Source organism: Natrix helvetica (assembly GCF_964273705.1).
Source record: "Natrix helvetica genome assembly, chromosome: 4".
Taxonomy (NCBI): domain Eukaryota; kingdom Metazoa; phylum Chordata; class Lepidosauria; order Squamata; family Natricidae; genus Natrix; species Natrix helvetica.
Window position 1 is genome coordinate 145,484,222 of NC_138550.1, and position 25,091 is coordinate 145,509,312.

The window sequence follows — 25,091 nt, forward strand, 5'->3', positions numbered from 1 at the left end:
CTTTCCCAGTGTCGCCATGGGGACCGTACAACGACGCCACTCCCCACTCTTCCTATGGAGAGTTTCCTGGCTGGGACGGGGGGTTTCCACGCATGCTCCCTCAGGTACTGAATCTCACGCGCCTCGAGGGAATCGAGCAGAGTAACCGGCAGCGCTTCTGCCAGGTGCGAGCGCTTGCGTTAGTTGGCTACTGACGGCGGGTGGACCCTCGCAGCATCCCTTGTGTGGGACGGGACTGTTGGGGAGCTGTGGAGGGAAGCGGAGGAGGCGCTCCGCTTTCATTGAAACAGGTAACCGTCCAAGGAGCGAGAAAGGAAAAAGGGGTGGGATGCAGAGGTATTGGGGAGAGCGGGAAAGATTCGGGGTGGGGTGGGGACATCAATGGGAACAATTAGAGGATAGCCCGGCGTGGGGACGGGCTTCCCGTGAACGCAGTAAACACGGGTTTGGTTTGGGAATGAGCAGGGTAGGTGGGGAAAGGCTGAGTGGCAATACCCGTCCATTCATTTCCATCTACATTTCTTCAGTGTCTTGGATCCAAGATGTAAGTTGAAAAAACTCCCGGCATCTCTTGATATTGTTGGGAGTGGTAATTGAGGGGGGAACAAAGAGGCTTCATCTTAAAGAACCATACAGCAGTGTTTTCAAACTCAGCAACTTTGAAATGGGTGGACTTCATTTCCCAGAATTCTCCAGCCAGCATAATTCAATGCAGTGCTAGCTGGGGAATTCTGGGAGTTGAAGTCCATCCATTTTAAAGTTGCCCAATTTAAAAAGACACAGCTTTAGACAGATTCCTACACATTTTAGTCTGGCTTTCACAGGAGAAAAGTGATTCTCCTGTTGTGCATAGGGTACCAAATCAGTTTATTTTCTGAATTCACTCTCAAATAAAGAATTCCTTTGACAAAAGAGCTTAGTGCAGCTTTGACAAGTTAGATCAGCATTACTTAATCTTTTGTTTACTCAGAACTTTCCCACTTCAAAAATGATAAAGGGCCTCCAACAAACTTCTGCTTATGTGGGTTATGTTATCAATATCATATTAAAATTGACATCATTTGATGGGGTTTTAATATAGTAGTTTCATAGGATTTAAATTCTGGAAAAAACATTTCAATTTCACAGTCTTGATGAACCCCTAAGCATCTTAGATCCACGTTTTATGAAATAGTGGAGTAGGTTTACGGATACACTGAAGCTGCAAAATCCTAGGAAGCCATATTTTTCAGTTTAGTACATAGCAACAGTTGCTAATCGTTTGAAAAAAGGATGCTGTATTATTTTTGAACGACAGAGGGCATTTACAAGAACTGCCTTCTTAACAAAAAATGGTGCTTTGCTCCTATTCTTCATACATTTCTCCTGTTTTCTTTGTGTGTCTTTAGAGTTCATGCACAAAAAAATAAAATAGAGTAAATTATTGTATAGAAGAATGAATTCCAGCAAGATCCATGAAATCTGAATTTTAAAATTGGTTGATTCCAAAGAGGAGATCTCACTGGTTTCCAATTAATTCTTTATTGTGTCATTTGTAATGAAACAATCTAGCTGCTTTCTGAGTGAAGGGTATGTTTTGGGCCAGTATATATATATATATATCTGTACTTTATCATCTGTTTTACTGTAATTCCAAAGAAAACCAAAAATAATTTCCAAGGTAGCCATTTACAAAACTTAAAAATTTGTAGCAGAAAATACTTATTTACAGAGGAATAAGCATGTTTGCCTAATATGGCAAAAACTACTATAACATGATGTTCTGCTACAAAATATATAGGATTATATACAAAGATGTAGTCTAGGAATTAGTACTCCTTTTAATTAAATCAGCTTTGTAGGCAAAGAAAAAAGACTTCTCATTATACCATTTTACTCAATGCAATTAAAATTAGAAACATGAACACTGATGATACATTCAACATAATGTATTTGCTATATGAGAACTATACACATACTTCTTTCCTTTTCATTTCTTTAAATAATAAAAACCTAAAACAATTTATTTCTTGTGCACCATTAAACCTGAGCAATTATCTTATGGGTAAAAAATCTCTGCAAAGATTTTTTTCTTTGGGCGAAGGGAAAATATTTTTTTTCTTCAGGCAAAGAGAGAAGCATGAATAACTTACATTCAGTCAAAGACAAAATTCCAAAGAGCAACTGGATCTTTTTAACACTCTACGTTTTGCAGAATAATAACATTAAAATAATCTACATAGCTCCTAAAATTCAACATGTTGTTCATTATAATAGCTACTCTACTTACCTGTAAATAGCAAAAATTATTTTAAAAGGCCATTTTTCACTTTCAGTTTTTTCTTTGATAATGTCTCTTGGGCTTAGCTTAAGGCAGAATAGTAAAAATAATTGATAAAATTACTAAATATATGTCATTATATAAGATGAAATCTGTACAGCATGTATAATATGATCTGGAAAAGGTATGATGTTGCCAATAGAACAGATTTCTTTTCTGATCATTCATAAATCTACTCAAGAAGATTAGTGACCCTTCAGATCAGATTTAGGAGATTCGGGAAAAAGAACCCTTCAATATCAGCAATAGTTTAATTGTCTCTGTTGAATAAAATCTAACATGCTATGTTTAATTCTATCAGAGTCGGATTATTAGCATCAACATAGAATATTTTCATATATTACCTTAATAGAGTACAGTATATCCTGATTTAATTCTGGCTTATTTGAAATAGTGAGGCAAGTTGGTAAGAAATAATCTATCATTCTACTTGGTTTTGTTTGTGTGTGAATTCTTTCTATTAAGTGCTGAACATGAATCAATATAGCTCTAGTAACAGAAATGGTTCCATATGAGTGACTTCAAATAAAAGCATGTATAAAAGAGGTCCATGAGGAAAATCTGAAAGTATTTTGTCTTGTGTCTCTGTGTTCTCTTTTCCTGCTCATGTTATTTTATTTAAATTTTGTTTTAATTAAAAAGAAATGAGAAAATGTACTATGAAGCAAAAGAACCTGGAATTGGCATTCTGTTTATTACAGTATCATTAAGAGCCACATAGTCTTCTTTGAAAATATTTGAATAAAATATGCAGTTTTGCTTGGCAGCATGCCCAGAACAAAAGCTGGGAATAATTTGGGAGTAGTAGAAAATATTTAGAATGGATTATGGGGCAGTATCACCTGTTTTCCTTGACTGGGTAAATGGTTATTGATTATTAATCACATCTATATAGCAGCGAAACAATCAAGAATATGGTCTCAAATTTAGATGAAATTACATATGCCAAGGGTTATTATACAAGTGTTGTAAATTGATCCAGATCCAAATTAAGGTTGAGACATACATCTTTCTTCTATATTTGAAAATAGTTTCCAAAAAAATCTGACTATGTTTATAGCATTTTATTTTATAACTTGGGCAGTTTCATAGATAATTTTGAGAAACTATATTGGAGATAATTAAATTTTATCTTTGTAGCTATAAGTGCTGGTCAAATGTCATCCTGGTTGAGCCATGAAACGACAAAAACATATCAAATTCCTATTGATCATCTGGACTACAAATACATTGAAAAATGCACTGATGTTAAGTATTTAGAAAAGATTCTCAAGATATTAAGGTAAGCATTTAAATGATGTTTATTTTTATCATAGTAAAAATAGATGAATAAAATGAATGATGATCTTTGCAATGAACACTTTACCTTTAAAAGACCATTATTTATTTTTGCAGTTTATATACATACATATAATGATATAACAATTTATAATTAAACTTGTATTTGCCACTAAAATCATAGATTTTTTGCTAAACTCATTTGTGGTAGTAAGAATATTTAGGTTTCTACAAGCCTTATTTTTATGTAGTGTAGGTGGAAGCTCGAAGTATGATTAAGTTAAAAAAGTAAAAGACAATGTACAAAACAAGAACTATAGCAAAAGTAATTGGCAATATGTATTATAATAAATCAAATCATAATTGACTAGATAGGTTTGTGTGTGTTAAGACTGGTGATGTTACAGAAACTCTCCAAATTTAGGGTTTTTATTAATGATTGGGAGGGAAGGATAAGTATTTCATGCTGGTATTGGTATTTATGCTTTAATTCTTGGAATAATAATATGTTCGGTTGGTTATCTAATATCCTGTTTATCTTAAGGTCAGGCGAAGAAGGGTTTTTCCCTGAACTTATTTTATTTTGTGAAAACCGCATTGAGTCTTTGGCTCCAAATAGCAGAGTTCTTCGAAAAGAAAAACCGGTAGCTAATGCTTCTGATTTTACTACTGAAGAATGGGAAAAAATTAATTATGACTTGACGGTAATTCATAATTTCAATCTGTAATGTGAGAATTTTAATTTAGGGTTTCATTTCGTCCACTGTTGAATCCCCCCACACACACACACCTTCTTTTCCTTAGCTGGCTACCTTCCAAAGACTAAATTCATCCCCTTAGTGAATTACACAATTTTAAATAATTCTTGATGTTAAATTTTAAGATTGTCAAACAAAGCACTTTGTCTGAGATCCTGCTTCTTATGAGATATAGCAATAAGTTGCATGTTCTTTTATTAGCTCTCCAGCTGTTTTACATTGCAAATTCTATATTAGCCAGGGGGTAATTAGAATTGTAGTCTAGAATAGATAAAAAGTGTATAGAGAATATCAACTATATATACGCGCGCACACAAGGACAGTATTGACTTGGTTTGCGTTTTTACTTTCTCTTTTGCTGAAACTGCAGTAAAAATATTAGTCATTAATGAATCTGTGAAAATGTACTGTTACCTAGAGTTTTTAGGCTGCAGTTCTTACCTATAGCAAATCAAAGTTATCTGTTTGTTTTAGAGCTGGATTACAGAAATGAAAGAAGATGAGTATAAAACGCGATATGCTACAACTGAAGTTTTCAAGGAAAATGTGGAAAATTTACCGCCAATTCGTAGTTCAGAGAACCATCTTTCCCTAAGTCAGGTTATGCAATATCCATATGTGAATTTTATACTGCTTGGGGCAAAGGGGAGAAAGAGTAAAAGTGCCATTCTTCATTAGAATATGTGATATACTTCTAATTTTTTTTAAAAAAAAAACTCTTAAATTGTATCTTTGGTACATGTGTATTAAGTAGTAGTGTTAAAACAAATTCATTGATTCCCCAGAATTGTATCTTGAATATATTTGCTTATTTAGGTTAGATTTATATTCTACTTTTCCTTTACAAGTTCAAGGCAAGATATATGGCACTGGATCCTTCCCAATTTTTTTCTTAACAACTAAGAGATAACAACTAACTTAAAGTTATTCAGTAAGATTTCCAAGGGAGAGTAAACTTGAATCAGTGTTTACCCAGTGTTCAACCAATACACTAAACACTAAAGCAAGTTAATTTGGATCAAGAATTACTGACAGGTGTAAGGTAGCATGGCCATGTAGTAGGAGAGTTGAGCTCAAGTTGAGTGGATGTGCTGAACAATAGTAAAAATAAATTTAAAAAATATGTTTTTATAATGTCTGTTACAGAATGAAACTGTAAAAATAAAGCAAAAAAAGAAAAATATACCAAGAGACTACAAAGAATGGGATAAGTATGTTGGATACCTTTTACTCATTACTTGGCATGGAGAGATGCTTTTATTCATCTGGATATAACTGTAAACTCACTTTAAGGCCCAGATTCAATCCCTGATGTTGCTGGTATAAGAGTTTCTAATATCTGCATTGGGAAAGACAGCTGCCTAGGATTGTGAGGATCATTGCTTTAATTGATTGACAACATGGGTTGTGATAGAACACTGGCTTTCAAGTAAAGGATGTTGTTTTGCACTTAAATCATATTGTAATGAAAACTTACTGCAATCGAAACATACACTAAATCATTTTGAATTTAAGGTTTGATGTTGACAAAGAATGTTCCAAAATTGAGGACCAGGAAAACGACTACTCTAAAACCAGCATTAACAATAATATAAAATTGCCAAAAGCAGAGATAGACACAACAGGTAAGTAATCTCTAAGGAATGTATAGTTTTTGGGAAACTTTGGTTAATTGTATATCTTAATGGCAACTGTACATATCAGATGCTTAAATTCCCATTCTCTGAAACAGGTTCCTACCACTTTATTATGCTTTGTGAAGATACAGCTTTGCCTCTGTAAAACAAAACGAAAAGGTTGTTTCTGATTGTATATCTTTACTACTGAAGTAATTAAACTACTAGTAGAAGGCAGGTATTTTGAAAATGAAATTTTAAAAATTATCTTTACCATGTAGCAAATTATATAGATAAAAAAATAAATAAAAGGTTACAAAGAACAACATCAAATCTTGACATTTCAGTCCAGGCAGAGTTGATTGGCTCAAACCTTATATACTGAATGAGCTCATAGGCTTCTAATCTGCAGTTGTTCATTGGTTAACACTGTTCTCTAATGTCTCAGGCACAAATATGTTCCACCTTTGCTACTTTTAACTGGAGGATCCTGAGAATTAAATCTATGAACTCCCCCCCCCCCCCAATGCAAATCTATATCGAAATCTATATGAAATCTATAGGGTAATTGAAATGCAGGATTACTGTTTGCCAGATCAGTGCACTTTTTATAAGATACCCATAGCTATGAAAGTTAAAATACTTTTATATACGCGTTTTTGCCTGCAAATGTTATTCCTTTCATTTACAATAAGAATTATTCTAGGGATGACTACAAAAGAAAAGACATTTGCTGCTCATCGTGAAAAAGAAAAAGGTAATGAAGCATTTGTCATAGGTGACTATAAAGAAGCGATTGCCTACTACAGTCGGTAAGTTACTGTTCTTTGAATTTTCTTTCTGATTTATTAAAATAATTTTATTTTGTCTTTGAACAAGGCAGGAACCTTAATTTGCTTTAAAAATAATCAGTTTCACAGATGAGAGTTCGTATGTTCCATAAAGGCTACAGACACCACAATATATAGGTAGAATCACTGTAAAGTTTAAGGGGAGATTTGGGAATTGTTTCAATAAAGGGCAGTATTTTTTTTCCTAAGTGCCAAGTGCAAAAATAGGTGGCAGCAGCAGCAGCTTTCCTCTTGAAGTTGGACACAACAATGAAGCCTAGTCAATTATCTCTTATCTCTTCCCACTTATGACTATAGCCATGTTGCTTGTATCTTTACAGTTTATATTGTTTTGTTTCCTAGAATGATTTGATTGCTTATTAGTAACCTATGACTTTCAATAAGTGTTGTATCTTATGATTCTTGATGAATGTATTTTATTTTTCTTTATGTACACTGAGAGAATATGTACCAAAGACAAATTCCTTCCAATTGTGATAGACCAAGTGTCCAATCCAGTGATGGGTTCCACTACATGAATGCGCACAGCATGAGCATGTGTCGTTACCTCTTGTGACGCCTCCGCGAGGCTCCGCTACACTCCAGCTGCTCGGCGGAGCGTCGCACAGGAGCTGTGCGCTCCGTGTGCGGAAGCGCCAAAGAGCTCAAATACAGCTAAGGAGGTCTGGCAGGCGGGTGGGCCTTCCGGAGCACCATACCGGAACGGTACCCGGTGCTCCGGGCAGGCACCAGTACGCCCGTATCGGGGTGTACCACCTGCAACCCACCACTGGTCCAATCACACTTGGCCAATAAATAATTCTATTCTATTCAAAATCCCAGTATTGGAGATGTCACTATCACAAGAGAAAGTCATTTCTATCTTCAGATTTTTTGTTCCCTTTTCAGTTTGCTTTTTCCTATTAACCAATTTCGTTGTATTTAGGTACAATGACAATAAAGATTATACTTACAATTTTTTAAGAGTTGGTTGCATCTGCTCTGATTGTGTCATTAGTTTCTTTCCTACTATATCTTGCCCTTGAATTGCTAGGCAAAGCAATATGCTTAAACCTTTCTTTTGCATTTCTAAACTATATTGGAATGCAGTAACAGTTCTTTTCAACTCATCTAATTCTTACTAATTCAAGTAAGTATTTGTAAACTCTAAATAATGTTGCTTACATCTACTAAACTCAGTTTTGGCCATAACATTTGACACAACAAAGGAATTATCAAGCATTAAGTTGCTAATAACTATTTATTGAAGTGTCTGGATTGATTGTCTGGACTGATTGATATATTTTGCTTTTTGAAGAAGCATATCTGCACTCCCTACTGTGGCCGCATACAATAACAGAGCTCAGACAGAAATCAAACTCCAAAACTGGCACAATGCGCTTCAAGATTGTGAGGCTGTATTAAAAATGGAACCAGAAAATATAAAAGGTAGAATTATTTAATATATTTCTAAACACATTAAAGTGCTGAAACAAATGCCTTATAAATATGGCTAGTGCAGTATATGTGGCAATTTTAAACAAAGTGTAAACTGTTTTTGAATTGTCTCTCTTTGAGCCTTTACCAATAGATTTGGGAAGGTAAGGGCAACCACACTGGGTCTATCAGGTGATTTTTCAAAAAAAGATGCATTTTCATGTACCGTATTTTTCTGAGTATAAGACGTACCTTTTTTCCTCAAAAAAGGGGGCTGAAAATCTGGGTGCATCTTATACAATGAATACAAGATTTTTTGCCTCCTGAAGCCCCGCCCCTACACCAAAATGGCTGTGCATACCCTTATGGAGGCTTTCAGAGAACTCCTGGGAGCTGGGGAGGGCAGAAATGAGGAAAAAACGGGCCGTTTATTGCCCCCCCACCCAGTCCCCAGCAGCACTCTATAAGCCTCCATAAGGCTATGCATGCATTTTTTTTGACAAAAAAAGGGGACTGTTTTTGTGAAAAACAGGCTGTTTTTTGCTTGCTTTTGCCCACTCCCCACCCCCGCAGGAGCACTCTGCAAGCCCCCCCCAAGGCTATCCATGCCTTTTTTTAAAAAAAAATGGGCCCGTTTTCGTGAAAAATGGGCCGTTTTGGGGAGGTTAGCAGAGTGCAAAAACTTTTTTTTTCCTTTTGAAAAGCTCTTTAACTGATTGATGAGAATTACATTGATCAAGTGCTGTGCCAGCAGATCAAGTGCTGTGCCAGCACCTATCTATGTACTGTATTTCTCTCTATCTCTATTTCTCTCTCTCTATCCCTCTACCAACCTACCTACTGTATTTATCTCTATTTCTCTCTCTCTCTATCCCTTTATCTACCTACCTACCTACTGTATTTATCTCTATTTTTCTCTCTCTCTCTATCCCTCTACCTACCAACCTACCTACTCTCTCTCTCTCCCTACCTATCTACTGTATTTCTCTCGTATCTCTTTCTATTTCTCTCTATCCCTCTACCTACACTCTATCTCTCTCTCTCTCCCTTTATCTACTACCTAGCTACTCTCTCTCTCCCTACCTACCTACTGTATTTCTCTCTCTTTCTCTCTCTGTCTATCCCTCTATCTACCTACCTTTTAAAAAAAATGCCTCTTCAAAACCTTGGTGCGTCTTATACTCTGAAAAATACGGTAATTGTGCAACAGTTGTTACATGCCTCTTCCTCAAATGATCCACATTACCTTTTGCATTCCAATCTAGAATATGCACAATCCTATAATCAAATAAAATACATTTTTAATTCCAATAATTTATTACATAAATGTGTAGAGTAGAAAACTTACATGCCTTCTTATTTAGAATTAATAAAAAATTGTTTAATAGATGAGATTTATAGACAGTTTTAAATGAAAATTATTTTAAGCATTTACAAAGATGTTGCATAATCTGCACATACTTATTTGATGAGGAAAAGCAGGGAAAGCATAAAATATTGAGTATTTTCCTATCATTATTCTATGTTCACTTCAAAAGTTTATTTTATGCCTGATCTGAAACAATACTAACTAGGGAAGGAAAAGAAATACTCACATGGTACATCAGAAATTCATTTTGGTTATCTGTATAGAAAGTTTTTTTAAGTCATCCAGTAATTGAGGCCAGATTGAAATATGGGTTTCTTTAGCTTTATGCCAATATTTAATAGTGAGATTGCAAATTAGCCTTCATACTTCTTTAATTCAAATGTGTCATTGCAATTTTTTTAAAAAAATCTATTATCTGATATCCTCATTAGTAGATGAGATGTAGTCGTGATATACTTATCCCCAAGTCTCTTTTCTCCAAACCTAAATACAAGGAAACCCCAGTCATTTTAATGAAATCTGAATAGTCTGCAGATTACGCATAATATTATGTCAAATGCGATTTTTTAAAAAAACATTTGTTATGAGGCTGATTATATGTAATGACTACATAATTGCTTTACATTTATAGTATATATGCAGCACTACAATCTTGTTACTCAGAAGAAAGTGATAACTATATTTGTTAATTAATCTGTAGCTCTTATGCGTCGTTCCACTGTTTATAGTAATCTACAGAATTTTGAAATGGCTGCTGAAGGCTTGAGGAAAGTATTACATATTGATCCCAAAAATGCCATAGCTGAAGTAAGTATTAATACTTATTTTGAGAATTGTAGCATTAATATGTAATGGTACTTGTGTTGCAGTTGTTTGTAGTTGGACATAGGATCATAGCAAGTGTGCTAACCTTTATTTGAATTCTGCTAACTTAGTGGCTGTGGCATTTGACAGAATTCTGTTGTAATGTGGAACCTGGGATTTCTGATCAAGATGTGTTAGACAGGGACAAGTGTATTCCAAGGACTCCTTGAAATTCTATTAGCCTGATAACTGTTTAATTGAGGATTCCGTTGGAAAGGAAAACTGGCGACTCTCTTCACATAATTGATTATAGAAATGGCATCTGAGAAGATACTGCCACATTTTTCCTCAAGGTGACAGCCTCATATTGATAAATATGTAATGTTTGTCTTTTTAGTGATATAGCAGTGATATAAGGACACCAAAATAATTGTCAATGCTATAAGAACTTGTTTGGATGTGTCTAAGAATAGAAACTCACAGTTAGAAATCTTATAAAATCTGTTGTCCCTTCTGTTGTTTCTTAAATAAAGTCTCATAATCTCTTCTGGTCAAAGCCATATATTTAGAAAGTTAGTTTCAGCTTTAAATGATGTAATAGGAATTTCAGTGAAGAGAAGGTACCTTCTCTTAATAATAGCAATAATATGTTAAATGTTGGTCTTGACTTAAGGTTATCAGCTAGATACTGGGAACACCTGTTGCTCTCCTTTTCTTATATCTATAATACTTAGCCAATGATTGTGAAGTTTCTCAAATTTGCCATAAGAGATATAATCTAAGAAAGCCTATCTTGAGGATATAGAATGAGCAAATAAGTTCCCTATTATGTTTTTCTTGAGCTACCTCACATAAATCCAAGAATATGTCTTCTTTGGAGGCTAGAAGACTACCTGTATTTGCTATTGTGATTAATTTCAACTTTGGAATCCAGATTATTTTCCTCATCTTCTGATTAGCCATTTGTTTATCTTCTGTATCTAGCTGCGAACTATAGGCAGTGATTAGTTCTCTTTTCCTTTTTCTTACTTTCTCCACCACTCATCTCAATTCTTGAAGATAAGTATATTTTAAATGTTCCTTGAACAAAAGCAGACTTTTCTTTTCTTTTCTTTTTTTGCCTATTGGTCCAATAACTACAATAATACTTAGTTTATGAAATTGCCTAGGGCAGTGGTGGGCAACCTTTTTTTTCAACTGAGCCAAATCTTGCCAAAACCACGATTGAAATTTATTTTGAGAGCCACATTTTTAAAACCGAAAATACATAGGATGGTACACTGTTTTTAGTTTCAATAAGTTTCAATAAGTGAACTGTGTGGATGACTTTAAAGTACTTATATTGTAGTTAAGATTTTAATTCTAAAAAATTTCTAAACTCCATACTACTTGCAAATTAAATAGATTGTTAAAATGGCTCTACCATAACAAATAAGAGGAAAAAAAACACCTTCCTTTTGTTTATAAAGTAGTGATTTTAATTTGCTCCAAATGATTTAACATTACAACGTGGGTGGGACTGGAATTTTTATTAGTCAGAAATGTGGTCACAAAGCATGATGTCATGTCATGTGACCGGGCTCTCCAGGGATCTGCAAAATTGGCTCTTAAGACTGGTGGACTTCAACTCCCAGAATTCTGAGAATTGAAGTCCACCAGTCTTAAAACAGCCAAGTTTGCAGACCTCTGTGTTAGCCCAAAGCCTGGCGCTGGGCGGGCCTTGCTCCCCCATTGCTGGAGCCCCAAGAAGCGAGGAGGGAGAAAAAGAGACAGAGGCCAAGGAGCTTCTCCCCCCCCCCGCAAAAATCTTATCAGGGAACCGGCGGGCAGTAGCAAATTAGCTGATCACGCGGCATAAACGGAAAGCGAGGTTTGACCGGGTGGGGCAATGAAACTCCAGGGCTAATTCCCCATGAGAACTGTTGCCTCTGAAGCAATATTTTGCTCCAATATTTTGAAACTTTAAGCGCCCCTTTCCCTTTTTTCTTTTCAACCCACAATGATTAGGGAGGATCCTGAAGTCGGGCGGGGCTGAGAAGCGAGGAGGCAGAAAAAGAAACAGAGGCCAAGGAGCTTCCCCCCCCGCCCCCTCCCAGCAAAAATCTAACCGGGGAGCCGGGCGAGCAGTAGCAAATTAGCCGATCACGCCGCGTGGGCAGTAGCAAATTAACTGGCTAAACCCACCCCTTCACTAGGGCTTATTTTAGGGGGAGGGTTTATATTTTTGCCCACCGCGAAAATCTGGCATGGCCTTAGTTTCAGGACATGTCGTATTTTCGGGGAAACACGGTAGGTAAAATATAATAAATAAGAAAGCAATGAGATTTGTCCCTGTGGTAACCTGGTAGAAACTGCCACAAAGGACAATATTCCAACTTTTTTTTATTTGGAAAAAAGACTGGGAGAAAGTAACGTAAGTCATTTGGATCTCCATTTGGTCATTTAATTAAAACAGTATCTGGCTTCCAGATATTGATGATTTATGCTTACTAGCATTGCCAGTTAATGTTGACAATTGTACTTCAACAACATTTGGAACCTTCAAATGCAATTTTGCCTAAATTAAATGGGAATGATGGGTTTAAGACAAAAAGTACAAAGCACATCTTGCTTTGTATAAATAATGGGTGTTATTATTATGGATATGTTACAAACTTTAAAAATTTTTGAAAGAGGCAAAGCAAACTAAATCAAATTATAAAATATTTATGGAGGAAATAAATGGCTATATACTGTAAGAAAAATTATAGAAACTCCATATTTTCTTGTAAAATACTAGCAATTAATGGAACTATGATATCTTATTAGGCAGAGTACGTGTAGCTCAGTGGTCGGCAAGCCGCGGCTCGCGAGCCACATGCAGCTCTTTACACACTTTAATGTGGCTGATCACGCGGCGTGATCGGCTAATTTGCTACTGCCCGCCCGGCTCCCCGGTTAGATTTTTGCTGGGAGGAGGCGGGAGGGAAGCTCCTTAGCCTCCGTTTCTTTTTCTCCCTCCTCGCTTCAGGATCCTCCCTAATCATTGTGGGTCGAAAAGAAAAAAGGGAAAGGGGCGCTTGAAAAGAAAAAAGGGAAAGGAGGCAGAAAAAGAAACGGAGGCTAAGGAGCTTCCCCCCCGCCCCCTCCCAGCAAAAATCATGATCAGTTAATTTGCTACTGCCCACGCGGCGTGATCGGCTAATTTGCTACTGCTCGCCCGGCTCCCCGGTTAGATTTTTGCTGGGAGGGGGCGGGGGGGAAGCTCCTTGGCCTCTGTTTCTTTTTCTGCCTCCTCGCTTCTCAGCCCTGCCCGACTTCAGGATCCTCCCTAATCATTGTGGGTTGAAAAGAAAAAAGGGAAAGGGGCGCTTAAAGTTTCAAAATATTGGGGCAAAATATTGCTTCAGAGGCAACAGTTCTCATGGGGAATTAGCCCTGGAGTTTCATTGCCCCACCCGGTCAAACCTCGCTTTCCGTGTATGCCGCGTGATCAGCTAATTTGCTACTGCCCGCCGGTTCCCTGATAAGATTTTTGCGGGGGGGGGGGAGAAGCTCCTTGGCCTCTGTCTCTTTTTCTCCCTCCTCGCTTCTTGGGGCTCCAGCAATGGGGGAGCAAGGCCCGCCCAGCGCCAGGCTTTGGGCTAACACAGAGGTCTGCAAAGTTGGCTGTTTTAAGACTGGTGGACTTCAATTCTCAGAATTCTGGGAGTTGAAGTCCATCAGTCTTAAGAGCCAATTTTGCAGATCCCTGCCTGGGCTAATATGATTGATGCCCTTGGTGGACTTCAACTCTCAGAATTCTGGGAGTTGAAGTCCACAAGTCTTCAAGCTGTCAGGTTTGAAGTCCCTGGGTTTTTTTTTTCTAAAGGGTTAGGGGTGCAAGGGTCTTGCAACTTGACAGCTTTAAGACTTGCATGCTTCAATGCCAGAGTTCCTGAGCCAACATGACTGGAGAAGGAATTCTGGGAGTTGAAGTCCACAAGTCTTCAAGCTGTCAGGTTTGAAGACCCCTTGGGGTTTTTTCCCTAAAGGGTTAGGGATGCAAGGATCTTGTAACTTGACAGCTTTAAGACTTGCGTGCTTCAAATGCCAGAGTTTATTGAAACTAAAAACAGTGTACCATCCTATGTATTTTCGGTTTTAAAAATGTGGCTCTCAAAATAAATTTCAATTGTGGTTTTGGCGAGATTTGGCTCAGTTGAAAAAAAAGGTTGCCCACCACTGGTGTAGCTAAACATTATAGGACATAGTTCAATTTGATGTTTTTCTATTTATTTTTCTATTTATTTTCTTCTTGATATTTTTGACTAATAAGATGGTAGAGTAACAAAAAATCTTTTCCATCCTTTGCTCCACCAAGAAGTAAAAAATAAATAAAAATAAATGCTAATACCCACTTCCATTGATTTCCATTGGATAATTACTCTGACAACCGCTTTTCCTGATGGCAAAGCATTGGTTTTGGGTTGCAAAATAAACTTTGTGAATGTGAAAGAGAGCTCACTTCAACTCGTGAGACTGACAGACAAAGTGAAACGAGAATTCAAAATTGATTATACAGAAACAGGAATTGTTGGACAGGTGCCCTGTAGAAATTGAAAAACTAGTTAGGAGTACTAACAATTCTTTCATGATTAAATGACATAGAGTTGGATCCGGATCTAAATTATGATTAAAGAAACTCCATTAATAGAAATTGATGTATTTTAATATCAACTCATGCAAACTCCTGGATTTCTCTGGGTTTATAAGCATAACTAAGTTTAAATCCAGTCCATAATGAGATTTGTACAGTTGAAAATACAAATTGTAATATTTTACACTGTTTAACTAAAACATTACTATTATTCTACAGAAAAAGCTACTAGATATTGATAAGAATCTGAAAGAATCAGAACCTATATCTCAGACCCAAAGCAAGGGAAAAAGAATATTCATTGAAGAAATCGAAGAATCAGACGAACAAGAGGGAAATGAAGGAAAATTTGTAAATGGTTCTGGAGATAGAAGTAAGTTATTGAATGTTTCATTTCAGAAACAGTGAGTAGATTGCATTGTGTTTTTTTAAAAACACTGACAGTTAATCAAATTTAGGATTTTTACAAAGACTAAAAACTCTCCAAGATTTAGAAAATTTCTTTAAACCCTACCTAATGATATCAGGGACTTGAATCTGAATGTTTCTATGTGTGAAATATTATTCTGTTACTTTACTAAGTTTCAGCCTGTTATCTCTTTGAATTCTTTACAGTTTCGATATCAATAGTTTTCCTTTTATGCTGTTCACATTAAAAGCCTGAATAACCTTTGGAATTAATGTGTAACAGTTTCCAAGTGGGAAATAAATTAAAGCTAAAGGCAAAGTATTCTGTTCACAATGCCATATTTAAATAATAGCTAAAAATGTAGAATTTAAAGCAATGATATTGATATATTCAAGTTTATTGTATTCTGCAAAATAATGTTTGAAGGTGATACTTCAGAAATTTAAAATGTTTTTCCTTTATAAAGCTTTTAAAAGCAAGCAACTTATTCATAGTGGTACTTTCTTCAATAGAAATAAAAACAACTTCATTTTACAAAATAGTACATGTTTTAAAATAGTCTTTTCTATCTAATATATTTCAGTAATGACACCCAGTAAATCTGTTTATTAACATAGTTATGACTGCCAATTCCATATAATTTACTGAGGGTTTTTTCACTGAATACCCAGTATTTAGATCAGTGTTTCTCAAACTTGGCGACTTTAAGTCCTGTGGACTTCAACTCCCAGAATTCCCCAGCCAGCTATGCTGGCTGGGGGATTCTGGGAGTTGAAGTCCACAGGACTTAAAGTCGCCAAGTTTGAGAAACACTGATTTAGATAGTTAATTCCAGCTGAACTGTGTGTCATTCAAAAACAGGGTCCCACTAGTCTTGAAATAGCAGCAGACTTGACAGTTTTAAATGTCTTTCAATAGCAGTTGTGTGGATTTTTATAATCACTTACAAGATACACAAATCTTGGGGTCAGTTCTTTTCAGCAAGCTAAATATCCTGTGAACTTTCTGATGAACGTTTCAGTCCACCCCTGCTTTGTTCTGACAATTGTTCCTTCCGATGATGCACACTCTAACCCAGCTGATTCACTTCCTTGTAGAAACTGCAGTGCTGGTGGGAAGGGAGAGCACAAGCGAGCCAGCCGACATGGGCAATGTACAAAAGAAATTCAGTAGTCGAGGAGGTGCCTGGAAACCAGACCATAAAGAAGCCCAGAAGCCCAGAGACCCTTCAGAGAATAATGTTAAGAAAGGCAGATTGGAAGAAACGATACGGGAATCTTTGCAAGATGACAAAAAGGAAATCAATGGCCACCTGAGCAACTGTATAAATGGAAATGAAATTGGGGAAGGAAAACCAAAGGATGTCGAATCCTCAGCAGCTGGAAAAAGCAATTCTACTCTGCTACCTGCTAATGCTGCAAAACTGAAAACTGAAGGAAATGAATTATTTAAGAATGGACAATTTGGAGAAGCTATGCTGAAATACTCCAGAGCAATTGAAAATGTACTCAGTTCAGGTGAAATATGTATTTTAGATATAGATATAGATATAGATATTGTATGCCATGATTAACGTTTTTCAAAAGATGATTTTAAAATGCCACTAAGCTTTTCGATCTTTCCCTCTTTTTGTTTTGTTCCAGGAACTAGCAGATTAAAAGGTTCCTTTGCAGTAACAGCCAATTATAAAACTGAATTTAAATTCAATAGATAACTGAACTTTTGTAATGTATATTTCCTAGAAGCTGAATTAAGGGTTGCATATTTAAAATTAACTGCATAAAACATACATTTCCTTGAAGCAACTGAATTACTGCAATTGTGCATTTTCAGCACAACTGTATTACTGCAGTGAAACTTGGGAACCTAATGAAGCATATTTTTATGGTAACAGCAGCTGCATTTCAGTAACTAATTTTCTGTATAATTGTAATTCTAGGGATCCAAGCTCCAGAGGATTTAAGTATTTTGTATTCAAACAGAGCTGCGTGTTACCTAAAAGAAGGGAATTGCGCTGACTGTATTCAGGATTGTAACAGGTAAATAACAGTTGTTAACAGGGAAAAATAAACCTTGCGATTACAACATACTTGAACTAGATTTTTACTCTGATAATTTTTTTAATAAATTGAAAGGTGTAGCCTGGATTAATGCTATCACACATTCCATTGGAATTTATTGCATCTAACTTTTTGTAAGGCAAAGGAAAGAAGATGATGAATAAGCTAGTTAATATTTCTTCCAAATTGCATCACAATGCCTGAAAGGTTTTAGTGTTAAAGGAAGTTCATTATAGAATTTGGATGGGTATTTATGCATGAATTTCCTGTTTCATATTTAAACCTGCAATCATGTACGGGGCATCTACAAAGAGTTGTATCATAATTACAACACAGTTGCAAATTATGTAGAAATGTTTCTTGACACACTAACGCAACCATGAAGTCTGTTTTTGAAAGATATTGCCATTAACATTTCCTCTATGTCGAATATCCTGCAATGTTCCTGCTATTTTTAAAAAGTCTTCCGTTTTTGTGTTCTTAATTGTTGCCTAATGAATCAGATCTAGGAGGTAGACATACATAAAAAAGACAAAAATATTCAGTTTTTTGATTAGCTACAAAAATACTAGATGGCAAATGTGTAATATTGTTATACATACTTAAAAGATGTATAATCAACAAACTACATACAGAATACTATGGTATTCTATAAAGAAACTGATAATGTAATGTAGTAATATTATATAGTAAAGTAAAATATGTAAGGTAGGATATTGTTTTGGGATTAATACTGATTTACTGTGCTACAATATGATCCCAAAAATTCTACATGGAACAAAACAAATAATTATTTGGATGCTGAACTGTTTGGGCTGATCTTTAGAGAAAAAAATCATTTGAAAACAGATTTGTCATGTCAGAGTTCCATATATCAATTTTTTAAAGCAGATTGCAACATTTTATAAATTGGATCCCAATTTAGTCATTCTTAGAGTGGATCCATTGCAGTTAGTTGCAAATAAGGGGCTATAATTTATATTCCAGTCATTTCTATAAGTTTTCCTTTAGTAAGCCTAAGTCTAGATCTAATATATTTTTATACCTAGTAATGCATCTACATACACTCTATCATATATTATTAAGGGCAACAGGCCTGCTAAGATGAAAACTTTTAGTGCTTTGTTATATCATTCATAAACAGAGCCGAGTAATAGAACTAGAATATGTGAATTCTTGTTTGTGCTGTGCAAATGCAGTCACAGTAATGTTATCCCGATCATATGCTTTATTTTAAAATATATGCTAATGCCCTTATGGATATATTGGACATTTAATTTAATCATTCAGCAATTAAGAAAATGTTGAAAATAAAGAAACAAAAAAAAAAAGAAAATATAAAAGATGGAAAATAAACAAAAGAAAAAGAAAAATATAATTTGGGAAAGAGTACTTTTGTAATCTTGTTATATTTGTAAGTTTAGATATTTGGCATGTTATATCCAAAAAGGTGAAGTAATCTATTAAGAACAACTTTGCTGATGTAACTAAAACAGGAAAAAACAGGTGTGAATCCAAAATCTTTAATTAAAGGATTCTTAAAGGCTCTTTGCTGCAGTGTGAATTTTTCAGCCATGCAATTTCCTACTTTAATTTTCCAATGTATCATTATAAGAAACTCTGGAAGCAAGCAATAAAGAATTAATTTCCTGTGTTGTATCATTTAATAAGTCCTAGGAAATAAAGCTAGATTAGCATTAACAAGCTGAACATCTATTGTCCAGTCTTTCTAACTTTTAGCCAGAATGGGGCCAGAAAGGGGCATTTCCAACCAAAGGTGTTAGCTTCTTTATGTGCTTTCCAACACAGACTAGAATTTCAATTAGTATAATTTTCATGTCACGTGATAATCATAAAGAATTTAACTTTAGAAAATCTAAATGACTTGGCCAAAATACTTTTAAAAGAACATTTATCCTATAGAGGTTTGAGTTAATTCATCTGCTTCGAATTCCTAAGCTTTACTTTCTGTAAGATGTTTATTACAATATTGAAGCTGTTTCTTTCTACAGACAGCCCATTCTTCAAACTTTTTTAATGGACTTGATTGGTAATTTTAATTTTAAGAAGAAATCGTTGCTGCAGAACTTTAATAACTGAAACGAGCATAGGCAGTTCTGCATAGAACAGTTTTTGTCTTGTGAATAGAGCACAACAAATTTCAATAAGAATATAGTGTGAAATGGTAATAACACAAACTGGTAAATCATTATGTTTATCCATCCTCCCTCCTAAAATTTATTTCATTAGAATCTTTTCATTAAGATGAAATTAATGTTTAAAAAAAGTTTAAACTGCATCTTTCCAAAATGTTTTATTTTTTATCCTTGCATGTAATAATTTCAACATTTGTTCTTTAGTGCTTTGGAACTTCATCCATATTCTATTAAGCCTCTTCTACGTCGAGCAATGGCCTATGAGTCAATGGAACGATACCAACAGGCATATGTGGATTATAAAACTTTATTGCAAATAGATAGTGGAATCCAGGTTGCAAATGACAGTGTTAACAGGTAAATATTTATGACATTTAAAAGAACAGTACAGAGCACTTTAGACTATGTTATATACACACATTTTTAAAATAATTACTCTCACTATAATGATATGGTTTCTTTCTTTTTAATATAGCTGTCCTGACATATTTTGCTTTTACATTTTTTTTTGAAATTTATAAGGGTGCCTACTCAAATACTGTGACCTTGGGCAATGATACTATTAGATGTTGTTATTCAAGTACTTAGCAATTGATTTTACACAAAACTGGGAATGCCTATCCATCTATATACTGACATATTAATGCATCTTGATCTGCAAAAGGTTAGCCAAGGAGCATTACTTGCAGTTTCTGAACATCTGGTAATAAAAAGAGAAATGTTGTAGCCAGTTGAATCAGTAAATATTGTATAATCGTGATGTATATACATTTGTGTATCATCAAGCCAGTGGGAGAACATTGCTTTTGTTATTTAGCATCTTATTTTGTGTGCTATAATATCCTCTTTGGCATCAATAGTAATCTAGTATTCGGGAATAGACAATCAGAATTGCAGTAGCCTCTGATGCTATTTATCAAATTCCATGTCTACCAGTAATCTTGACTCTTAAGTGTAAGAGCCTTGATGGCGCAGTGGTTGGAATGTAGTATTGCAAGCTACTTCTGCTGCCTGCAATTTGGCAGTTCAAATCTCACCAGACTCAAGGTTGACTCAGCTTTCCATCCTTCCAAGGTGGATAAAATGAGGACCCAATTGTTAGGGGCAATAGGCTGACTCTGTAAACCGTGTAGAGAAGGATGTAAAGCACTGTGAAGTGCTATGTAAGTCTAAGTGCTATTGCTATATATTCTCATGAAACAGATTCTATAATATGACAGAGAAGCATTTTTATGGTAATAGTCTATAGTGATTGGGATGGCAACACATTATACCACAGTCTTCTCAATGGTAGTATTGACCTGTAGAGCTATTGTAACTGATGAGAATTCTAGCATTCTGACTCGGAAAAGCAGATGAAAATATAGTAGTTTTATAAAACCCTCGATGGATTATGTTGTAATTACAGAAATTTCTGAATCATTCTCTTTATATCTTGAGATTTTTTTTAGTTCATGTCAGTTTAAGAAAGTATGTAGAGATATAAGGCAGTCTTTTCCGTCCTTCCCAATTCAGAGAACTAGAAGTGTAAAAGCTTGTTAGATATATCAAAAAGTAAGTAGAAAAGCATAATACTACGTTGAGACTTTACTTAAAGGCCATCTGTAGACTACCAATTTGGACCATTTTTGGCTTAAAGTGAGTTTACCACAAATAGTAAAGGTTTGATATAAGAATATATTACCCAGGTATTCCTGGGTGATACAGATAATCGGTATTATTAAGGACTTAAGTATCAAATAAAATAATCTCAGTCTTTTAATTTCCAGTCTGATTCTGAGTCAGAGATAGTCTACTTTTCCCTGGTGGATGACTTACATTAGGAACTAGAGGGGATCATGGCTCCAGTGATTCTATGGAGTCTCTAGGTGACTTTTGATACTATTGATGATCACATTGTTCTGTCTAGCTGAGATAGGATGGGAAAACAATTGTGTAGTAACACTTGAAACAGATTCTGCAGATAGTATCAGTAGCCTGCTTTTCAGCTTCACAATTATTGGTTAATGAAGTTATTCTCCATTTTACTTAGTATCACTATAGAACAGCCTGAAGTAATCATCCAGCAAATTGGATCTGCGTGTCACAAAATCCCAATGATATCCATTCTCCATATTCGTATAAGGGACCTGCAGAGACTATAGTAGTCCTGATCTGTTGCCATTTGGTAGCAACGTAATCCAAACAAGATAATGAATACTAGCTGTAGAAAAACTAATCTGTAATGAAATGCCTGCTTTGTGTGAGGTGGCACTTCTCTCAGCAAACCTGTAAACAGCCGGGAAGTGCTCCTCAGCATTACTCTTAAATATCTCAAGGTGCTTGCAGCTAAAATGTTTAACAGCTCAGGTAGATGTGCCAGCCAGTCTTTCTGGAATATGTGGGTGTATCCAGTGTTAGACAAATGCTAATCACATCCAATTGAATTATTGTAACCTCCTTTGCTGGGGTTTTTGAAAACATCAGTTGGTGAATAGTCAGAATTCTGATTTTTTTCCCCTGAATTCATGTTTTAGGTGTGTTATTTTTGCTGTCTTAGTAATGTAAATGTGGGTGAAAGTACTTTTACATTTGATTTTTTTTTGTAACAGGATTCATGTGATTCTGATACTATTGCTTAGTAGAGTGGAAAGCTTTTCTCACCTGGGTTCCCAGCCTTTGAATCTTGGGCCACAATAAGTGGACAGATAGCGCTTGGATTTTTGTTTTGCTTTCTGTTGTTACAAACAAACATCAATCTGCTTTTTAGACCAAGGGGGGGGGGAAGTATCATATTTGCTATCCTATGGCATCTGATCTCAATTCCCTATTTTTCCTCCTAAAGGCAATGTGAATAACTCATAACAGATGCAAAGTGATATTGGGTGGAGGAGAGGAAGGGATGTGTGCAGACTATTTTTGCATGGCTATTTGGTAGGAGAAGCAAAGCAAAAGAATGGCCTGGCAAGTTATATTTGATGTATTTATTACATATTTAACTGATATGTAAATTTTCTATTTGTTGAATTAGTATTCCTGTCCTTTAGCATAATGTGCAGAACATAAATAATCAATACATTGATATTATATATTATTATTTCAATGTGAGTAGTCATATTTAAAGGATTTACATTTGCCACACTAGATAGAAGATTACTTTTTTTTTGCCATACACGAATCAACGAAGTTGTATCGATATTATTGTCAGCGTTCCGAGTAAGACACCCATTGAAAGCAGAACTCCGAGGCAGGTAGATTCCTCAAAGAACATGTTTATTGGATACATCATATCGGCACAGCCAGTGAAAACCAACTCCTGTGGTTTTCCTCTAATTAAAACAGTAAAAATCCCCCCTCCCAGGTGTCACCAGTCCCATTGCCCAATGAAGATGGATGACAGGTTCTTCTCCTCCTTCAACAGCCACCTGTTACAATGACCTTGGTTCTCACAAGAAAACTTTTTATTATGATTGTAGCCGGGCTGGCTACTTCCCCCCTCCCTTCCCCCTCTCAGGCTTGGTGGCAACTATGAGGCAGCACAAGATGGATTCAACCAGGTTCGCTTCAGAGTTGACAATTATATCACATCCCCAAAAATTAAAATAAATTTTTATAAGCAAATCCAGAACATTATTGTTTTTTCCTTATTTCCACATATTGAATGTTTGGGATTTAATTGACTAGAACGTGGCTTCCACTGTTTCCATGATCAATATATATCTTTCTGTCTTTTTTAACTTAAAATATCTACACCTTGCTATTAAGGATTAGGTAGATAAAGAAATATGCCAGTCAGCATTTCCAAACACCAATAATTAATTTACATTGAAATAACTTTAGATTCTGGGCTTAGTTCTGGTTGTTCAGTGAGTACAACCTCTTGTGCCTTGAGATGCACAACTAAAATCACCATTTGACTTAAATATGATGAAACAATTGATGATTGACTACATACAGGAAGAGAGAGCTACTACATTATCACCTTTTGAAAATATTTCAGACTGAACTTTAAACTGAGAAAATGCTTAATTTAGTATTTACTGTAAGACCTCCTAGCATTATGATACAACCTGAACAATGTGAAAAACATGAATTACAATTTCCAAGTTTTTTCATTTTTACATTTCAATATACATGCTTTCAGAATTGTCCAGAATAGCCTAACTACTCGTTTATTGACTGAGTTCCATTCCAACAACCAGGTTATTAAACAAAATGGTGGCTATGTGAACATGTGATAAATAGATGCCCTCTGAAGATCATTGGTTGCTCTAAATCATTCAGATATTTTCCTACAACTACACCAGTGTTATTCTCATTTTGGTGTGTGGTGTTGTCGGGCACACAAAATTTGTTGTAAATAATCTGCATTGGTCAGAAAATGATTTTTTTTTTACATTGCTGTCATATTTACAAATAGTGGTTGCTAAATGAAGAATGGGTGTACTTCTGGTTTCTGGCTTGTTATTTAAAAATGTTTCTGTCTGTCATACTTAACCCAATGACTTTTCCCCCCTTTCTAGATCCTATTTATACTTTTCCCTTCACTGCTTATCACTCTTTTCTTCCTGGCAACCCATCTCCTTATTTCAGCTGCTTCCTTCTCTTCCTCTTCCTCCTGCTGGTAATTCTTTTTTTCAGCTTGCTAAGTATTTGTTTCTGGACTTTATTAAACAGAATTAAATTAAATTGAAGTGGCCTAGATATCTCAATATGTTTAATGTGTTGATTTTTTAATTGGTGCCCTATGATGTTTTTAGAGTTTCTTAAAGATTACTATTAACATTTTCACACCTAGTGAGAAATAAGACACTAAGCGTCTTAAGGATAGTGGCCAATACTGATCTGAACAAAATAAAGGTTGGACAATAAAAATGTGTACATGCATAGATCTGAGGTAGCACTGAGTGCTGTGAGTATTTTAAATAAAAATATTGTTATATATAATCAAACTTGTTTTATTTTAGGATAACGAGAACCTTAATAGATCTGGATGGCCCAAATTGGAGGGAGAAGTTACCACCAATACCTGTTGTCCCAGGTTCTGCTCAGTTGCACTGGTGGGATGGAGAAAGCTTTACTTCAGAGTCAAAACAAAGGAAAACTGCAAATACTTGCAGAAATCAACTGTCACAGACTCCTAGTATGTGCATATTGTTTTAGTATACCAGTAGAATCATTAGTGAACTATTACGGGGAAACATTATATTTGAGATATTGGTTCCATATCCACTGAGATGTTTATGCAGTATTTCATTGTTTATGCTAAGGGATTCCTAAGCCTTTCCTTTCCCTACAACTTCTCATGCTACAAAAGAGCATCTCAGAAAATAAGACTATGTCCTGGAGCCGACAAAATCCAGTGCTGTAGTAGTTAGAAGTAGACATTAAGCAAGCTGGTGAATGCAACAACATTTAGAGTTTTTCGGGATCACCTTCATATCTCCTTCATTGGAA

The 25,091-nt window shown here is 35.5% G+C and overlaps 1 protein-coding gene across 1 annotated transcript in view; it reads left to right on the forward strand.

Annotated features, from left to right (window-relative positions):
• The first annotated feature begins 124 nt into the window (after positions 1-124).
• Positions 125-25,091, forward strand: part of SPAG1 (sperm associated antigen 1) — a 31,520-nt gene continuing 6,553 nt past the window's right edge. The window contains exons 1-14 of the mRNA XM_081952581.1: positions 125-290; positions 3,461-3,602; positions 4,143-4,302; positions 4,831-4,956; positions 5,503-5,567; positions 5,872-5,981; positions 6,679-6,784; positions 8,121-8,251; positions 10,309-10,415; positions 15,250-15,403; positions 16,537-16,956; positions 17,379-17,478; positions 19,860-20,012; positions 24,602-24,777. Of these exons, the coding sequence (XP_081808707.1) occupies positions 3,478-3,602; positions 4,143-4,302; positions 4,831-4,956; positions 5,503-5,567; positions 5,872-5,981; positions 6,679-6,784; positions 8,121-8,251; positions 10,309-10,415; positions 15,250-15,403; positions 16,537-16,956; positions 17,379-17,478; positions 19,860-20,012; positions 24,602-24,777 (1,933 nt within the window). The 5' untranslated portion in view covers positions 125-290; positions 3,461-3,477. The remainder of the gene's footprint in view (positions 291-3,460; positions 3,603-4,142; positions 4,303-4,830; positions 4,957-5,502; positions 5,568-5,871; positions 5,982-6,678; positions 6,785-8,120; positions 8,252-10,308; positions 10,416-15,249; positions 15,404-16,536; positions 16,957-17,378; positions 17,479-19,859; positions 20,013-24,601; positions 24,778-25,091) is intronic.